At 37.1% G+C, this 18,660-nt stretch overlaps 1 protein-coding gene across 3 annotated transcripts in view; it reads right to left on the bottom strand.

The window, feature by feature from the left end:
- The window catches only part of INTS8 (integrator complex subunit 8), a 66,361-nt gene that overhangs the window by 12,459 nt on the left and 35,242 nt on the right, over positions 1-18,660 (bottom strand). For all 3 annotated transcript variants that reach the window (XM_023648705.2, XM_023648707.2, XM_070222352.1), the window contains exons 15-21: positions 15,265-15,466; positions 13,345-13,466; positions 10,508-10,692; positions 10,037-10,070; positions 9,323-9,379; positions 9,184-9,245; positions 6,267-6,385 (exon numbers count right to left, since the gene is read on the bottom strand). In XM_023648705.2, the coding sequence (XP_023504473.2) occupies positions 6,267-6,385; positions 9,184-9,245; positions 9,323-9,379; positions 10,037-10,070; positions 10,508-10,692; positions 13,345-13,466; positions 15,265-15,466 (781 nt within the window). The remainder of the gene's footprint in view (positions 1-6,266; positions 6,386-9,183; positions 9,246-9,322; positions 9,380-10,036; positions 10,071-10,507; positions 10,693-13,344; positions 13,467-15,264; positions 15,467-18,660) is intronic.

The raw sequence follows: 18,660 nt of genomic DNA, 5'->3' as shown, positions 1-18,660 counted from the left end.
AACTGCAACCAAAAAACAGCATCATGCAAAAACTGCTGCTCCACCATTCAGCAATTTATAAAAGCTCCAGATCAGAAGGAAAACAATTAAAACACAGAATTATGGCCTGAGGACTTGGAAATAGGTAAGCTAAGTGACAATGAATTCAGGGTAGCTATCATCAAAAAACTCAATGAGGGAAAGGGAAATAGAGAGAAACAAGTCAACAAGTTCTGGAGTTACTTCACAAAAGAGATTGAAACTATAAAGAAGAATCAATCAGAAATACTTGAGATGAAAAGTACAATGGATCAAATAAAACAGAATATGGATTCCCTGAATGCCCATGTAGACACCAGAGAGGAGCAAATTAGCATATTCGAAGACAGACAGGCTGAACGGCTCCAGACAGACAATGAAAGAGAACTAAGAATTTAAAAAACCGAAGAAAATCTCTGAGAACTAGCTGACGCAATGAAAAAGTGCAACTTAAGAATTATCGGAATTCCTGAGGGCGACGAAAGGGAAAATGGAACAGAAAGCATGCTTAACGAAGTAACAGAAGAGAACTTCCCAAATCTAGGGATTGAGAGAGAAATGTGTGTGGAGGAAGCTTTCAGATCTCCTAGATCTGTCAATGTAAAAAGACCTACTGCAAGGCATATAGTAGTAAAAATGGCAAAAATGAATGACAAAGAAAGAATACTCAGGGCAGAAAGGCGGAAGAAAATAACCTACAAAGGAACCCCTATCAGACTTTCAGGGGATTTCTCTATAGAAACCTTACAAGCTAGGAGAGACTGGAATGATGAATACAAAACTTTAAAGGATAAAAATCTTCAGCCAAGAATACTATATCCAGCAAAAATATCCTTCAGATATGAGGGAGAAATTAAGTCTTTTCCAGACAAACAAAAGCTAAGGGACTTTGTGGCCACAAGACCTCCACTACAAGAAATCCTCAAGGAGGTTCTCACACCTGAGAAAAGGAAAAAAGGTAGAAAGGGGTCACAAAACACAGAGTACGGAGACAAATAGATAGAATAGGATAGCAAATATTCGACTATAGCATGAGGATAAAGGGAAGTAAATCACCAAAGCAAAGACAATCTTATCACTCTAACCACAAACTCACAACACAAGTTGGAATAAGAGATGAAGATAATAATTTAGGAGGGGAGGAGGAAAGGGACTGAAACAGGCTAGGCTAAGGAAGTAAGAGACCACCAGAAAATGGACTATGTTATACCGAGATTTTGAATACAAACTTCAGGGTAGCCACTAAACTAAAAAACAGAACAGAGACACAAAACATAAATAAGGAAAAATCTAAGATACCCAGCATAATAAAATGCAGAAGTCAATGGGTAGGCTAAAACACACAGGATGAGAAACAAAGGAAATGCAGGAAAACCAGAAAACAAGCGACAGAATGACAGCATTAAGCCCTCATGCGTCAATAATCACCCTCAATGTAAACGGATTGAACTCTCCAATAAAAAGACACACAGTGGCAAAATGGATTAAAGAACAAGATCCAACAATTTGTGGCCTCCAGGAAACACCCCTCAGCTCCAAGGACAAACGCAGGCTCAGAGTGAAGGGGTGGAAGACAGTACTCCAAACTAATAGCAAACAAAAGAATGCAGGTGTCGCAATACTTATATCAGACAAAACAGACTTCAAGATAAGACAGGTAAAGAGAGACATAGAGGGCCAATATATAATGATCAAAGGGAAACTTCATCAAGAAGAAATAACGCTTATAAATATCTATGGACCCAACACAGGAGCACCAAAGTTCATAAAGCAACTATTAACAAACCTAAAGGAAGATATCAAAAATAACAGAATAATAAGAGGGGATCTCAACACCCCACTCACATCCAGGGACAGATCATCCAAACAGAAAATCAACAAGGAAACAGTGGAGCTAAACAAAAAGCTAAAACAGTTGGACTTCATAGACATATATAGAACACTCCATCCAAATACAGCAGAATACACATTCTTCTCAAGTGCACATGGAACATTCTCAAGGATAGACGATATGTTGGGAAACAAGGCAAGCCTCTACAAATTTCAAAAAATTGAAATAATAACAAGCATCTTCTCTGATCACAATGCTATAAAGCTAGAAATCAATTATAAGAAAAAAGCTGAGAAAGGCACAAGGATGTGGAGACTAAACAATATGCTATTGAACAACCAACGCATGATTGAAGAAATTAAAGAAGAAATCAAAAAATACCTGGAGACAAATGAAAATGATAACATGCCATACCAACTCATATGGGATGCAGCAAAAGCTGTATTAAGAGGAAAATTCATCGCAATACCAGCACATCTTAACAAGAAAACTCCCAAATAAGCAATGTTAAACTACAACTAACAGAATTAGAGATAGAAGAACAAAGCCCAAAGTCAGCAGAAGGAAAGAAATAATAAAAATCAGAGCAGAAATAAATGCTATTGAAACAAAAAAGGCAGTAGAAAGGATCAATGAAACCAAGAGCTGGTTCTTTGAGAAGATAAATAAAACTGACAAACCCCTAGCCAGACTTACTAAGAAAAAAAGAGGGAAAGCTCAAATAAACAAAATCAGAAATGAAAGAGGAGAAATAACAACAGACTCTGCAGAAATACAATGGATTAGAAGAGAATACTACAAAAAACTATATGCCAGCAAAATAGATAACCTAGAGGAAATGGATAAATTCTTGGACTCCTATAATCTCCCAAAGCTTAGTCAAGAAGAAGCAGACAATTTGAACAGACCAATCACAAGGAAAGAGATTGAAACAGCAATCAAAAGCATCCCAAAGAATAAAACCCCAGGACCAGATGGCTTTCCTGGGGAATTCTACCAAACTTTCAGGGAGGATTTAATACCTATCCTTTCCAAGCTATTCCAAAAAATTAGGGATGGAACACTTCCTAACACATTCTACGAGGCCACCATCACACTGATACCAAAGCCTGACAAAGAGAGCACGAAAAAAAAAACTACAGGCCAATATTGCTCATGAACACAGATGCAAAAATTCTTAACAAAATTTTGGCAACCCAAATTCAGCAATTCATCAAAAGGATCATACATCATGATCAAGTGGGATTCATACCAGGGACACAGGGATGGTTCAACATCCGCAAATCAATCAATCTGATCAACCACATCAACAAACTGAGGAATAAAATCCACATGATCATCTCAATAGATGCAGAGAAAGCATTTATGATAAAAACTCTGAACAAAATGGGCATAGAAGAGAACTACCTCAACATAATAAAGGCTATATATGACAAACCCACAGCCAACATCATACTCAACAGGCAAAGTTGAGTGCCATCCCCCTGAAAACAGGAACAAGACAAGAATGCCCTCTATCACCACTCTTATTTAACAGTACTGGAGGTTTCAGCCAGAGCAATTAGGCAAAAAAAAGGAATAAAAGGAATCCAAATAGGGAGGGAAGAAGTGAAATTCTCGCTGTTTGCAGACGACATGATCTTATATATAGAAAACCCCAAAGAATCCATTGGAAAACTTTTAGAAATAATCAACAACTACAGCAAAGTCACAGGGTATAAAATCAATTTACATAAATCAGCAGCATTTCTACACTCTAATAACAAACTAACAGAAAAAGAACTCAAAGAAAAAGGACAATACCATTCACAATCCCAACAAAAAGAATAAAATACCTCGGGATGAATTTAACTAAGGAAATGAAAGACCTATACAACGAAATTACAAGGCTTTTCTGAAAGAAATGGATGACAACATAAAGAGATGGAAAGACATCCCATGCACATGGATTAGAAGAATAAACAGTTAAAATGTCCATTCTACCTAAAGCAATCTACAGATTCAACACCATCCCAATCAGAATCCCAATGACATTCTTTACAGAAATAGAACAAAGAATCCTAAAATTCATATGGGGCAACAAAAGACCCCGAATTGCTAAAGCAATCCTGAGAAAAAAGAACAAAGCTGGAGGCATCACAATCCCTGACTTCAAAACATACTACAAAGCTACAGTAATCAACACAGCATGGTACTGGTACAAAAACAGGTGCACAGATCAATGGAACAGAATTGAAAGCCCAGAAATAAAACCACACATCTACGGACAGCTAATCTTCGACCAAGGAGCTGAGGACATACAATGGAGAAAAGAAAGTCTTTTCAACAAATGGTGCTAGGAAAACTGGACAGCCACATGTAAGAGAATGAAAATTGACCATTGTTCTTCACCATTCACCAAAATAAACTCAAAATGGATCACAGACCTAAAGATTAGACCTGAAACCATAAGGCTTCTAGCGGAAAATGTAGGTAGTACACTCTTTGACACCAGTATTAAAAGGATCTTTTCAGACACTATGTCTTCTCAGACAAGGGAAACAATAGAAAGAATAAACAAATGGGACTTCATCAGACTAAAGAGCTTCTTCAAGGCAAAGGAAAATAGGATTGAAACAAAAAAAACAACCCACTAACTGGGAAAAAATATTTGCAAGTCATACATCCAACAAAGGCTTAATATCCATAATATATAAAGAACTCACACAACTCAACAATGAAAAATCAAACAACCCAATCAAAAAATGGGCAGGAGACATGAACCAACATTTCTCCAAAGAAGATACACGGATGGCCAATAGGCACATGAAAAGATGCTCATCATCACTGATCATCAGGGAAATGCGAATCAAAACTACACTAAGATATCACCTTACACCCATTAGAATGACAAAAATAACTAAAACTAACAGCAACAAATGTTGGAGAGGTTGTGAAGAAAAAGGAACCCTCATACACTGCTGGTGGGAATGCAAACTGGTGCAGCCACTATGGAAAACAGTATGGAGATTTCTCAAAAAATTAAAAATAGAACTAGCATACGATCCAGCTATCCCACTACTGGGTATCTATCCACAGAGCTTGAAGTCAGCAATTCCAAAAGTCCCATGCACCCCTATGTTCACTGCAGCATTATTTACAATAGCCAAGATGTGGAAACAAACTAAGTGCCCATCAACTGATGATTGGATAAAGAAGATGTGGTATATATACACAATGGAATACTACTCAGCCATAAAAAAGAACAAAATCGTCCCATTTGCAACAACATGGATGGACTTTGAGGGAATTATGTTACGTGAAATAAGCCAGATAGAGAAGGACAATCTCTCTATGACTCCACTCATATGAAGAATTTTAAATGTAGACAAAGAGAACAGATTAGTGGCTACCAGGGGAAAGATGGGGTCGGGGGTGGGCACAAAGGGTGAAGCGGTGCACTTACAACACAACTGACAAACAATAATGTACAAGTGAAATTTCACAGGATTGTAACCTATCATTAACTCAATAAAAATTAAATTAAAAAAACAAAAGGTTAAGATGGGGGGGCCGGGCTGTGGCCAAGTGGTTAAAGTCGTGTACTCCGCTTCAGCTGCCCAGGGTTTTGCTGGTCTGGATCCTGGGCACGGACATGGCACCTCTCCTCAGGCCATGCTGAGGCTGCATCCCATATAGCACAACCAGAGACATCACAACTAGGATATACAACTATGTGCTAGGGGGCTTTGGGGAGAAGAAGATGAAGATGAAAAAAAAGTGGCAACAGATGTTTGCTCAGGTGCCAATCTTGAAAAAACAAAATGGTTAAGATGGCAAATTTTATGTTATATGTATTTTACCATAATTAAAAATAAAAATTATAAATAAAATTTGAAAAAGAGAATCACTTGAAAAAAAAAATCAACTCCTAAAAAAACTGATCCTGAAATGATACCAGTCAGAAATTTTATTTGACCTGTAAAGCAACAGAAATATTGGAAATCTCACATCAAGTTGGAAAATCTATCACATATAATGGGGGAGAATTAGGAATCTATTTGCAAGAACACAAGTCATTATTCAGAGTGCCTAGACAGATTTTGGAACCTTTAAATAGCAATTCTGCAAACTAAACTTTAACCTTTTTTCTTAAGAATGTTTTACCAACTTATGAGATGAACATTCACTATTTTTAGAAAACAAAAAGGTAGTCAACAGAAAATTAAAAGCATCTACACAGAAAAAGCTCTACAAAGAAAAATTATGTATATAACAATTATAGTCTTACTCTCAATTTTATCTAGGAAGAATTTAGATAATGTCAAAAACAAGACGGAAGTTTAATAAAGTATTGTAATACAATGTGTAATGTATTTATTTTCACTTCTAAAAGTGCTACAAAACAAAAGACGAAGGAGCCAGGTTTCTCACTCACCAAAATAACTATCTGCCTGGATGAGCAGCCAGGAGTGGTTGCCTGGATTTATAGCAAGGGCATACCGGACCAGCTCTTTCACCGTGATCGCCACAGCTTCAAAGTCCACTGACTGGAGGCTACAGGGAAGACAACCAGAAGTCATCTCTATTTCAACAGTCAACCGCAAATGCCATACACACGTTTATTAAAGACAAAACCAAAAAGACTTAGCCAAAATTTTGGTGACCATAAATATAATGCTAAACGTTATTAGGAGTAAATATATGAAAACTATCAAAACAATGAAGTCTGAAAAAAAAAAAAAGACAACGAAGTCTGAGAAAGTGTGATAAGCTAACTTTCTGTAAGGGTTAAAAACAATTTCATTTTTGTTTCCTTTTTTTCCCCAAAATGCCAAAGAAGCTGGACTATTCTAAAAAAAAATCTTTAAATATTTTACAATACAAACCACATACCAGTGGTAGGATAAAACCCTATCTCTGCTTTTTATGCACCATTTACGAGCAACAAAATTAGAGAGACAGACTCACAAAATTTCCCCAAATGATCTTTTAATTGTGTTATCTAGAAGAAGTGACAAAAATCAAGGGCTCAAACACTAACAATACTGCCTGAAATCCACCTTGTGGCTTCTTGTAAGAGTAACCGACTCCCCTGGATTAGAAGCCTCGCTGGCCCTCACAGCGTTGGGGGCTAGCTGTGCCAGGTGTACCACTTCAGTGCTTTGGTAGCAATAAAGAATCACACAAAGGGTAGGGAGCATGGCCATCTGCTCTGAGGCTGGTTAAACTTGGAAGTCTTAAGACACAGAATTAGAAGATGGAACTGTAAGGATCCAAGCCAGGCCAGGACCCAAGAAACACAGCTGATAGCACCTACCTCCTGGCAGCAGTAAGGCACAGTGGGAGAGAACACAGGCTTTGGATTCAGACACACAAGAGATTCAAGTCCTGGCTCTACCATTTACTAGGTAAACTTTTGACAAAGTACTTCTGTTGCCCTGAGGGGTTGGAGTAACTCATTTCTGCTCCCAGTACAGCAGGAGAGGAACTGTGGTATTAGCAGCAAATACCCAATTACTTATTTACAACTACATGAGTTAAACTGGTTTACGATTATACTTTATAGAAATTTACAAAATGATACTAAGTCTAAAAATTCTATCTACATATCAAACAAATCAATTTTAAATAGTAATACTCAAACCATGCCATTCTCACGCTATTTTTGGACTCAGTAAAGACTCTTGCTCAAGAGAAATACTTTATGTGGTCAAACATTTAGTCACATTTTATTTTCTCTGGGTCAATTTACATTAATTTTATCATGAAGATAACAGATAAGCCTAAAATGTGCTTATTCTAAACATCTAGCTTAGAAAATGTATTAACTTATTTAATCCTCACAATTTGGAGGTAGGTACTATTTTCTTATATCCATTTTACAGATGAGGACACTGGCACAGAAAGCAACTTACCCAAGGCCATTAGACTGCTAACTAGAGAGGCTGAGACTGAAACCGTAGGAGTCTGGCTCAGAGCCTCTACAGTAAACCATTCTCTCGCCTCATTTATAATCACACACTGAAAATCAATCATTAGTTTACAGTAAACTTAGACCCAAAAAGTAACACCCAAGAGGTGTTACAACCATCAATTAAAAAGGCAAAATGATCCCTACCTGATTCTTGGCCTGCTATGTAATATACCAAATGTTCTATAACAATCCGCAGTTGGAGTGCTGTGGAGCGTGCAAATTTGCTTCATGAAGCACAGTGCTCCGCTGGGAAACAAGCCTAAGTCAGTGGAGGGATGGGTCACTCACCCACTTTTGACCCTCCAAATCCTTATCTGAGATAAAGAACTCCTTCCAATCTCGAAGATTAAGATGGAAGCAGATTACCCTCATTCTATTGCCTGCTTACCTACCTACTAAAATCTTTTCTTCTTCCAAGATGCCACTAAGAGCAACAAGGGCTAGATCTGCCCTTCAGGCACAAAATAAGACTACAGACTGGGGGGTGAGGGAGGGAAGGAAAAGTAACTTTTGTAAGGAAACAAATGAACTCGTGTCTGTAAAGTTGCTATGTGTGGGAAGAGAAAAATATAAAGAGTTTCTTCTTCTAGAAAAAAGAACATTTTCTTCTCCTCTAAAAAACTTCTCCCATCATCTTATTGTGATTCTCAGGTGACGAAAGTAAGAGGGAAAATTTCTTACAGTAATTTTTTTTAAGATTGGTCAGGAGCTAACATCTGTTGCCAATTTTTTTTTTTCCTTCTTCTCCCCAAAGCACCCCCCCCAGTACATAGTTGTATATCCTGGTTGTAGGTCCTTTTACTTCTGCTATGTGGGATGCCACCTCAGCATGGCTTGATGAGTGGTGCTAAGGCCATGCCCAGGATCCGAACCAGCAAAAGCTCAGGCCACCGACGCAGAGCACGCAAACTTAACCACTTGGCCATGGGGCCTGCCCCTAAAGAACTTCTTAAGGCAGCTAAAAGGGGTTGGGAGCCTCTGATAAGCACAGTGTTAGAAGGGATCTACAAAGAATTATTTAAAAAAAAACAAATAATTTTCAAATAAATACTTGTAAAAGAGATAAGACGCTGGAAACCTGATAGAAAGTCATTCTTTCATTAGCCTCAATTTTCTAATTCTATCCACTGACAAGTCATCAGGACTATGCAGAGGTCTGTTCTACCTAAGGCTAGTGCACCTCAGCTCTTAGAACTATGCTTTAGCCTTAATTTTTAGGAAGATACTTACTGTAATAGAGAAACACAAATTTCGCTGTAGAATCCCAACAGATTGTATACAGCCTTTTAATCAAATTATTCAAGGTTAACTCTATCAGTCAGGATGGTTTATAAATACATAAATAATTTAGTAAAATATAAGTTATAATACTTCTTACTTGGGAATGGAGGATGGCCAAATAGAAATGTGTTCAGCTGTAATATCATTCACAATGTCCTCCTTAAAAAAAAAAAAAAGTGATTTAAAAGGAAATTTCTTTTAAAGACTTTTTAAAAATGAAATTATGAAATACTGACCCGAACATTGTGAAGTTTCACAAAGAGTGACAAAATAATAGTCAAAACCAATGGTTCCTATGAGAAAGAAAACATGGAATCCTTAAATATTATATATATTTTAATATTTCTCCCATTAACCTCGGGAATATCAAGTATTTTCTTTCAAAAGAGTCTTACCCTTTTGAAATTTACCATCTACTTTAGTTTAGAATATACTAAAGAACAACTTTATTTTTAATCTCATGAAAGAAATCACAGCACACAATTTACACAAAAACTACCACATTTTGGTGTCTAGTATGGTGCTCAAGTCCTCACATGACTTTTGAAATTGAGTTAATAGATCTCTCTCCAACTAGTAATTCCAGCTACCTCTAAAAAATTGACTTACTATTCCTTAATATTTAAAGGATAGAGTCTAGGTTATGTCTAGTAAATAAATGTGACATTAACCCTATCAAACAAAAATTAAAGCTAAGCCTCACACATCTAGCCCACTATGAAGACTTTTTTACAATTTAAAAAATACCTGTGCTATTCACTAAAACATGGTAAGGTAAACGCAAAATAAACTTCTTCAAACAGACTATCTCATCCTCAAAAATGATCACTGAAGATAACAGGCACATTAATAGATCACTTAAATAATCAACATTTAAGCGTTCAATATTTTTTAGTCATATTCTAAAAAAGTCAGCAATAGTAATTAGAGCAAGTTTTAATAAAACTTACCCGTAATTTTTTGATAAAAGAAAGCAGTTCACTCCTACAAAAAAAAATTTTGTATGTAAATAAATTTAGTATCAGAAATTAAAAATAAAATCAAGAAAGTAAACTACAGGTGGAGGTTTATCCCTAACGCTCCAGTTCTGCATATATAAAAGAGTATAATATTCTATTGTCATACTAACCTAATAAAATTTCTTTCCTGTTTGAATCATATGTAACATCTTCAGGACCATGCAACCATAGACACTGTCGACTGATTATATTAAATGATTAATAGATAATCTCTTAAAATAACACATAAACAGAAGTTATTTCCAAAACTGTCCATGTCAGACAAGTCCATCAGAGATCAGCACCAGAGAATTCTTATACTGTCTATCTTTATGATGCACAAGGATAACAGCAGATGCTCTCGAAATAGTACCAACAGAATAAAAAATAAGTAACTCAAAAGACAAATGGATAGAAACATACCGATACATTATACCTAACGTAGATTCTCTCTGCTTTATTAAACTAACTCTGCCATCACTTCCTCGTTTGTGTTGACTGGACACACTACAGATCTGAACAACTACTTCCCAAAGGTCTTTAGCCGTCCGTCTACTTTCTTTAGGGCCTGGAAGTTCTTTGCATGTAGCTGCTAAAAGCTGTCCAAGCTATAACATGAAAAACAAACAGAAAATACAGAAAAGATAATCTGTAATGTCAAATGTCTTAGTTGTATTATTAAGGCACACCTGAAAGATAGATAATCGCTCAAACATACCAAGCACAGTCATTTTATGCTGTGCTTTCTCTTCAACCACTAAGGAATTTAGAGCTCCTCGTCTACTGACAGATCTCAATCTGACTGGGGCAGAGGATGCTCTGGTTTCATTATATTATAAACCTCATCGTTTCTAAACAGTCTAATGAGAACAAAAGTACAGTCTGATGGAAAAAAAAGACAATGCAAAGAGCTATGTGATTTCTTAAGTAAAAAAAAGTTGCTAAATATACACAGTGTGATCCCACTTTAAAAAAAGCGTGTAATAGAAGGTATACACCACAATGTCAACTGTGGTAAAAGCTCAGGGATGAGATTAAATAATACTTACATTTCATACACACATACTTTAATCATTAAAAAAAATTTTTAATTAAGTTCACGCACTCTGCTTCAGTGACCCGGGGTTCGCCAGTTCGGATCCTGGGCAGGGACCCACACAACACTTACTAAGCCAGGCTGTGGCAGGGACCCACATATAAAACAGAGGAAGAAGGGCACAGACCTCAGCTCAGGGCCAACCTTCCTCAGCAAAAAGAGGAGAGTTGGCAGATGTTAGCTCAGGGCTGGTCTTCCACAAAATAAAAAAAAAAAAAAAAAATTAATGAAAAATGATGGAAAAAATACGGAAACTGAAGTTGGCAGAATAAGGAAACAAGATTTAGAGCAACTTTTCTCTAAGAAAAACTGTAGCAACTGGAGACGGAGAAACTGCTGACAGGAGGGGTAGGATCAAGGAAGGACAGATTCCTGAGAGTGATTAATCTGAACAAAGGCAGCCCGAAGGACCCAGAAATCGAGTGGAAGGGCTGAAAGCAAAAGGTAGAGTGAAGACAGGCCCAAAACACAGAGGAAACAAACAGCCTTATGCCAAAGTCAGCACTTCTCTCCTTTTATAATTTCAAAGCAAGAGAGGTGCCCTCTATCCTTTCTTCTTAATAAATCTTACATATCATTGGTCTTTTAGGGGATGAAGTGGCAAGAATAATTTCAAGCCTATCAAGAAAACTCAGTTCCCTAACTGGACCCAGAAAATGCTCCTAATGATGTCTCACTGCTTAAGGTGGTTTCTTTGAGGTAGGATTATGAAAAAGATGAAAATTGGTGATTTTTCCCCCAATTTTTTTGCAATAAAAAATTTCACACAGAAAAATTGAAAGAATAGTTAAATAAATACCTTTATTCTTGACTTATTGTGAATATTCTGCCATACTTGCTTTATATATCTATCTACATATGTTGTTTGTTAAACTATATTAAAGTTGCAGACATGACTTTTCACCCTAAATACTTCAAATACGCATCTTCTAAAGACAAGGACATTCACCTACATAACCACAACTCCATGATCACACCTAAGAAAATTTACAAGAATACTGGTGCTTCTTAAAGCTAGTGAAAATGATGTAAAAACCCTAGCTATGCTGGGTGAACGGCAATCAAGATCCATGGTCTAGCAGAACATTTCACCCTGCCTGCCTACTGCACATATTCTCTGACCACTAGGACTGCAATATATGCAGCTATTTACTGGAGTACAACACAGGGCCATTACAGCTCCTTGTCTCAAATTAATTTTCTGTCGTCAGGATCATATACTTAAGTTGAAGATCACTACATTAAATAAATTTACTTAAAAGTAAGAGTTTTCAGGGGCTGGCCCCATGGCATAGTGGTTAAGTTCAGCACACTCCACTTCAGTGGCCCAGGTTTGCAGGTTCAAACCCCAGGCATGGACCCACACCACTCGTCAGCCATTCTGTGGCAGTGACCCACAAACAAAATACAAGAGGACTGGCAGAGATTTTAACTCAGGGCTAATCTTTCTCAGACCCAAAAAAAAAAAAAAAGAGGAAGATTGGCAACAAATGTTAGCTCAGGGTGACTCTGCCTCAGGTGGGGAGGATGGTCCCATGGCAGAGTGGTTAAGTTTGGCATGCTCAGCTTTGGCAGCCCGGGTTTGCACATTTGGATCCCGGGCGTGGACCTAGCAGTTGTTAGCCACGCTGTGGCAGCGACCCACATACAAACAGGAAGACTGGCACAGATGCTAGCTCAGGGCAAATCTTCCTCATCAAAAATAAAGAATCACGCACATCAATCTCAGAGAAGTAAACAGATTCTACAGAAGGGCAAGGTGTTCAAATGGAAAATGGGTGGACATGCACCCCTGACAGCTCCACCAGTTCACACTCAGGTATACGGTGGGAATACAGCTTAAAACTAGAGTTTATCAATCAAAGCAAGAAAAGCTGACTCACCTCTCACTAGTTTAGGATTATACCAAAATGTTGTTGCTGTTGACTAAATTTTTGCTTGCATTCTCATGAACCACAGGGTATCACAAAGAAATATCAGGGATGGCAAACTCAAGTTCCTGAATTATCAAAAACTATACTTTTAACTACAAACCAACAAGCATTTGTCCAGTCTTACATTGTAGCATAGAAACTGACAAGCTCCCTAAGTAGTATAGATCTAAAGAAACAGGTACAATAATTCCATCCTAATAATGTTTTTATTTAGATTAAACAGGAAGTACCTTTACATAGGGATTACTCTGAAGCAGAAATGCAGGAACTTGCAGTGTAAGGTATTCATTTTCCCTCCAGTTTAACAGAAAAGCAACACACTCCTCAGCAATAACCTGACGAAGAGGAATATCTGAAAAGCAAAGAAGAAAACAGCTGGAGTTACCAGCATAACATTAAAATAACCTAACACTAAAATAAACATGAAATTTCAAAAAGCAAATATCTGCTCAGATTTCAGCTGAACAAATTAAAAACAATAATAACAGATAAGAAAATATAAAAATACTAACATTTTATACTTTTCTCTAGAAAGATTAAGGTTTCCCAACAACAAACTACCATGGTCCCCACTATTAAGCAACAAAATCATCTAATAATACTCGAGATGCCCAACATTCAACTGTGGAAGCATAACAGCTGGTGCCTGTCCTCTAGAAATTTATACTTCAAATGAGCAGGGAATAAACACACTAAAAAAACAAGTAAAAAATAACATGGTATAAATTTTTAGCACACTTAGAGCACAAAAACAGGTAAGCTGTACAATAAAACCGTAACAAATTGACTTAATATATCATTTTAAATCATTTTTTCTGATTAAAATGTAATAAATATTCAAAAGAGACAAGTCATTCACTCTTTCAAAAAATACTGTACCAGAAAATTTTAAATTAAAAATAAAAAAAAACACTCAGAATTGTTTTGAACATTATTTCCTTTGAAATAATTAAGAAATACACATTAATACTAAATATGTTGTGAATTTTTGTAGCTCAAAGAATATAATATTCAGGTTTTAATGCACTTTAGCAAAAAGAAAAAGAAATCCTAATGAACATCAAATAACAATGGTAAGACTTAAAATGGGAGAGCTATTAAACTTCTCGAGGACCTGTATTTTCCAGTCTTTCTAAAAGGACTGAGGACCGGCCCAGTGGCCGAGTGGTTAAGTTCCTGCACTCTGCTTCAGTGGCCCAGGGTTTCACCGGTTTGAATCCTGGGCGCAGACATGGCACTGCTCATCAAGACACGCTGAGGCAGCATCCCACATGCCACAACTAGAAGGACTCACAACGAAGAATATACAACTATGTACCGGGGGGCTTTGGGAAGAAAAAGGAAAAAAATAAAATCATAAAAAAAAAAAAAAAAGAATTGGACACACAAGGTCTGTTCTTAAAGTGACCACAAGTGAGTTCCTGACCCACTTGCAACCATTTTGAGGGCTTTCTATAGTGATAATAAGGAAATAAGCCTTCAACCTGTACCTTCAAGGACATTTTGATTCTTTCAACAGAATATCTCAAAATTGCAATATAATTTCTGTAGTATGTTGAACTGTGTCCCCTCAAAACTCATGTCTACTTGAAACCTCAGAACATGACCTTACTTGGAAATAGGGTCTTTGCAGATGTACTTAGTTAAGAAGAGGTCATAATGAATTACGGCCAGACCCTGAATCCAATGATTGGTGCTCTTATAAGATGATGAGAACACACACACACACAGGAGAATGCCATGTAAAAAAGGAGGCAGAGACTGAAGTGATGCAGCTAGAGGCTAAAGAACCCCAAAGATTGCTGGGAGCCAATCTGAAGCTAGGGAAAGGCAAGGAAGGACTCTTCCCCAGTGGCTTCAGAGGGAGCACGGCCCTGCAGGCACCTTGATTGCAGACGGCCAGTCTCCAGAAGTGAGAGAGAATAAATTTCTGTTGTTTTAAATCACCTAGTTTGTTATGCAATCCTAGGAAATGAATAGTTCCCCACATTTTCCCCAATGTTCTCAAGTGAACTCCACATCTGAACTGGTTTAGGAGAGAAATAACTTTTTTATAGATGATAAAAAGTCCAGTAAATGTTCTTTTAGATTTTCCCCCACAATTATTTGAGTATTGAATTTCTGAAATTTGGCTTGTGAAACAGTCTTACCAGGAAGCCTCATTTCCAGATATCCCCGCACCCTACTAATCAGATCAGAAGGAGGTCTCTCTCCTGACTGCCCTGTTCCAGCTTCGTGTGTATGAATATCCAAAAGCAGCATCTCATTCAGCATGACCTGACGAAGCTTTGGTGAGAACTCTGTTACCAACTCCAAACACGCAGCAAACAGCTGTTTAGCGTGGGAAAAGTCCTACAAGAAGAAAGCACAGGACAGCCTGCATCACCTTCCCTCTGCAGTCAAACATGTCTTCATGAGGACAGGGCAAACAGGAGGGTTAACTTAAATGGTTAACACTCATTATCTCGGAGAGTGAGTCTAGATTATCTTTGTCTTTATCATCTGTTTTGTTGATTTATTCCAATAAATACTTAATTCTTTTGTAATTTTTAAAAAACATCTAATAATCAATATAAAATACATGTTCTAATACTAAACAAGTTTTACAAAAATCATAAAATAACAAAAATAAGTTTTTATACAAATTACGCATATTATATACATATATTATACAGCTGTAAAATTCTGAGAAGCACTCTTCCCCAACTAAGATACTCAGAATTAGACGTTACACTCTTCAACAAGGTTTCACATTCTAAAATCTTTGCACGCAACCCTATTCACCTACATAATTGGATAATAAATCAGCTGCAATCCAAGCCCTTTCCTACACACCTCCTAATTTTTCCAAAGAGCAGTCTTTACTCCCTCCCTCTCCCTCCACATGTCTCCTTCACTCCCACAGTCCGGCTTCGACCCCTATCATGATGAAGAAATGTCTCTCACTAACCAAAGACCTTCTAATTTTCCAATCTAATGAATACTTTTTGGTTATCTTACGTGACTTAGCAGCTACATCCCGCTGCTGCCCACTCCCTTTTTCTTGACAGTCTCTATTTCCCTTGGCTATTATGACTCCTCGTACTCATCATGCCACTCTTTCTTGGAGCCAATGTTGCACCTCTAGGCTCTCTGTTTATTTCTCTGGGTGATCTCTGACGACTCCCAAATCTTTATCTCCAGCCCAGACCATTCCCCAAGCTTCAGCCTCATGTTTCCAATTTCAGGCTCAAATTAAATACTGTAAAAACGAACTTATAATCTGACCTCCAAAAATGTTTTTCTGCACATCCACTTGCTGGCACTCCCACCTGTTCTCTGACATCCAATGCAAAAACCTGAGCATCATTCTCAGTTCTTTTCTCTCTCTTGCTGTCCACTGCAAATCAGTTAGCAATCAATTCCAGATTTTACTTCCTATTTCTCTATATATTCTTTTCTCTCTATCCTTTCTAACACTTGTGTCACTTACTAGCTGTCTGACCTTGAACAATTTAATACCTTTGAGTCTCTGATTTCTCACCTATAAAACTGAGATTAACAACTTCCACACAATTTTTCCATGAAGAATAAATGTATATGAAAACCACAGAGTAGTCTCTATGCCCAAAAAATGTTAGTTATTTTAGGGGTGGAAAAAGCAAAGCTGCTGACAACATGCCCCCTATTATAAACTTCTCAATAGCTCACAATTATCTAGAGCTGTATTGTCCAGTATGGGGGCTCCCAGCTACACGCAGCTACTGAACACATGATTGTGACCAGTCCAAACTGGGAGATACTGTAAAAGGAAAATATCTCAATTTTTATATTGATTACATGTTGAAATGACAGTTTAGATATACTGGGTTAAAATACACTAAAGTTGATTTCACCTTTTTTGTACTTCTAAAAATGTGGCTACCAGAAAATTATAAATTACATATGTCGTTTGCATGGTATTTCCACTGGACACTGTTGGTCTAAAATAGCAGTTCTCAAACTTTACCATGCATAAAAATTACCTACAAGGCTTATTAAAACAGACTAGTAGGCCCCATGCCCTGTTTTGGATTCAGTGGTTCTAGGGTAGGACTCAACAATTTGCACTTCTAACAAGTTCCCAAATGTCGCCAATACTGCTGGTTTAGAGCACTGTCTTCAAAAGATTCTTTGCTCACTTCCCTCTTAAAACACTTTTACATAAGCATTCGCTTCCCTATATAAATTTTTAAGTTGAGAAGTATAATTTTTTTAGCAAAAGCTAAAGCGAAGAGCAAATACTGACTTCCTGAATAATTAAATTTTGTTTCTATTTTAAAACATACATGCCTTTAGAGATAAATCTAACAAAATACATGTAAGATTTGTACGCTGAAAATTACAAAACATTAATGAGATAAATTAGAGACATAAATAAATAGATACACTATGTTCATGGATTGAAAGACTGAATATTAAGATATCAGTTCTTCCCTAAACACTGCAATCTTAATCAAAATTCCACCAGGCTTTTTTATAGACATTAAAAAGCTGATTCTAAAATTTATATGAAAAAGCAAAGGACCTAGAATAACCAAAATGATTTTGAAGTACAACAAAATTAGAGGACTTAACAGCATTTGGTTTTGAAACTTACTATAAAGCTAAAGTAAGGCTCCTCCTTCCTCTTTTTAAAATAAGCTGGGAAGGATAAATGTGAAAAGACAATGGAATGGCAATGGAGAAACAACATGACACGTCAACTGTAAGGGTGTTTTCAGGTACATCAATTTTAGGAAAAAGTACAAACAGGAGGAGAAAAGCTGAGAACTGCTTCCCTTAAAACTATATCCACTTCTTGGACTTCTAGTAAGAAGGCTGCTGGTCTAGAAAACCAGCCACCTTAACAAAGCTCACAGCTGTGTTTACAGGCTTGGTCTTACCACCCCACCTCACCTCATCACCTTTTTCACCTCACATAACAAATGATACTCCAACGCTGGCATACTGCTTCCAGTATCGTTGTATACCATCCTGTTTCTTACCTTTGAGCTTTTCCTCATGGTAACATCCTCTTTACCTAGCTAAACTATTTAAACACCTCAGGATTTCTGCCTGCTAAGTGCTATCTTTAACCTCCCTGTAGAATTATTAGTTGTGCAATTACACTCTCTTATATCATTTGACATTTCACTTACATCTCAACTTCTCAAGCAGACTGCAAACTCCTGAAGCAAAATCAACTACAGAAGTAATTTTCAAGGGATTTTGTTTTGTTTTTATACCTTGGAACACATTCTTCACTAACTAAATCCTAGAGGATACAAGTAATTTTTCAAGTTCTCTAGATTTTTAAAAATGGCTAGAGCAGTATCTATATGTCAAAGGCCATTTTGGTACAGGAAAAAGAACAAACTAAAACACCTTTGCAAATACCCTTTTAGGCCTATGATTATGATTTTTTGGGGGTTTTTTTGCTGAGGAAGATTCACCCTGAGCTAACATCTGTGAAACTCTTCCTCTATTTTGTATGTGGGTCGCCACCACAGCATGGCTGCCGACGAGTGGTGTAGGTTCACCCCTGG

The sequence above is a fragment of the Equus caballus genome, chromosome 9 (assembly GCF_041296265.1).
Source record: "Equus caballus isolate H_3958 breed thoroughbred chromosome 9, TB-T2T, whole genome shotgun sequence".
Taxonomy (NCBI): Eukaryota; Metazoa; Chordata; class Mammalia; order Perissodactyla; family Equidae; genus Equus; species Equus caballus.
The sequence above is the reverse complement of the archived record's forward strand: the minus strand, read 5'-3'. Positions and strand labels throughout refer to the sequence as shown.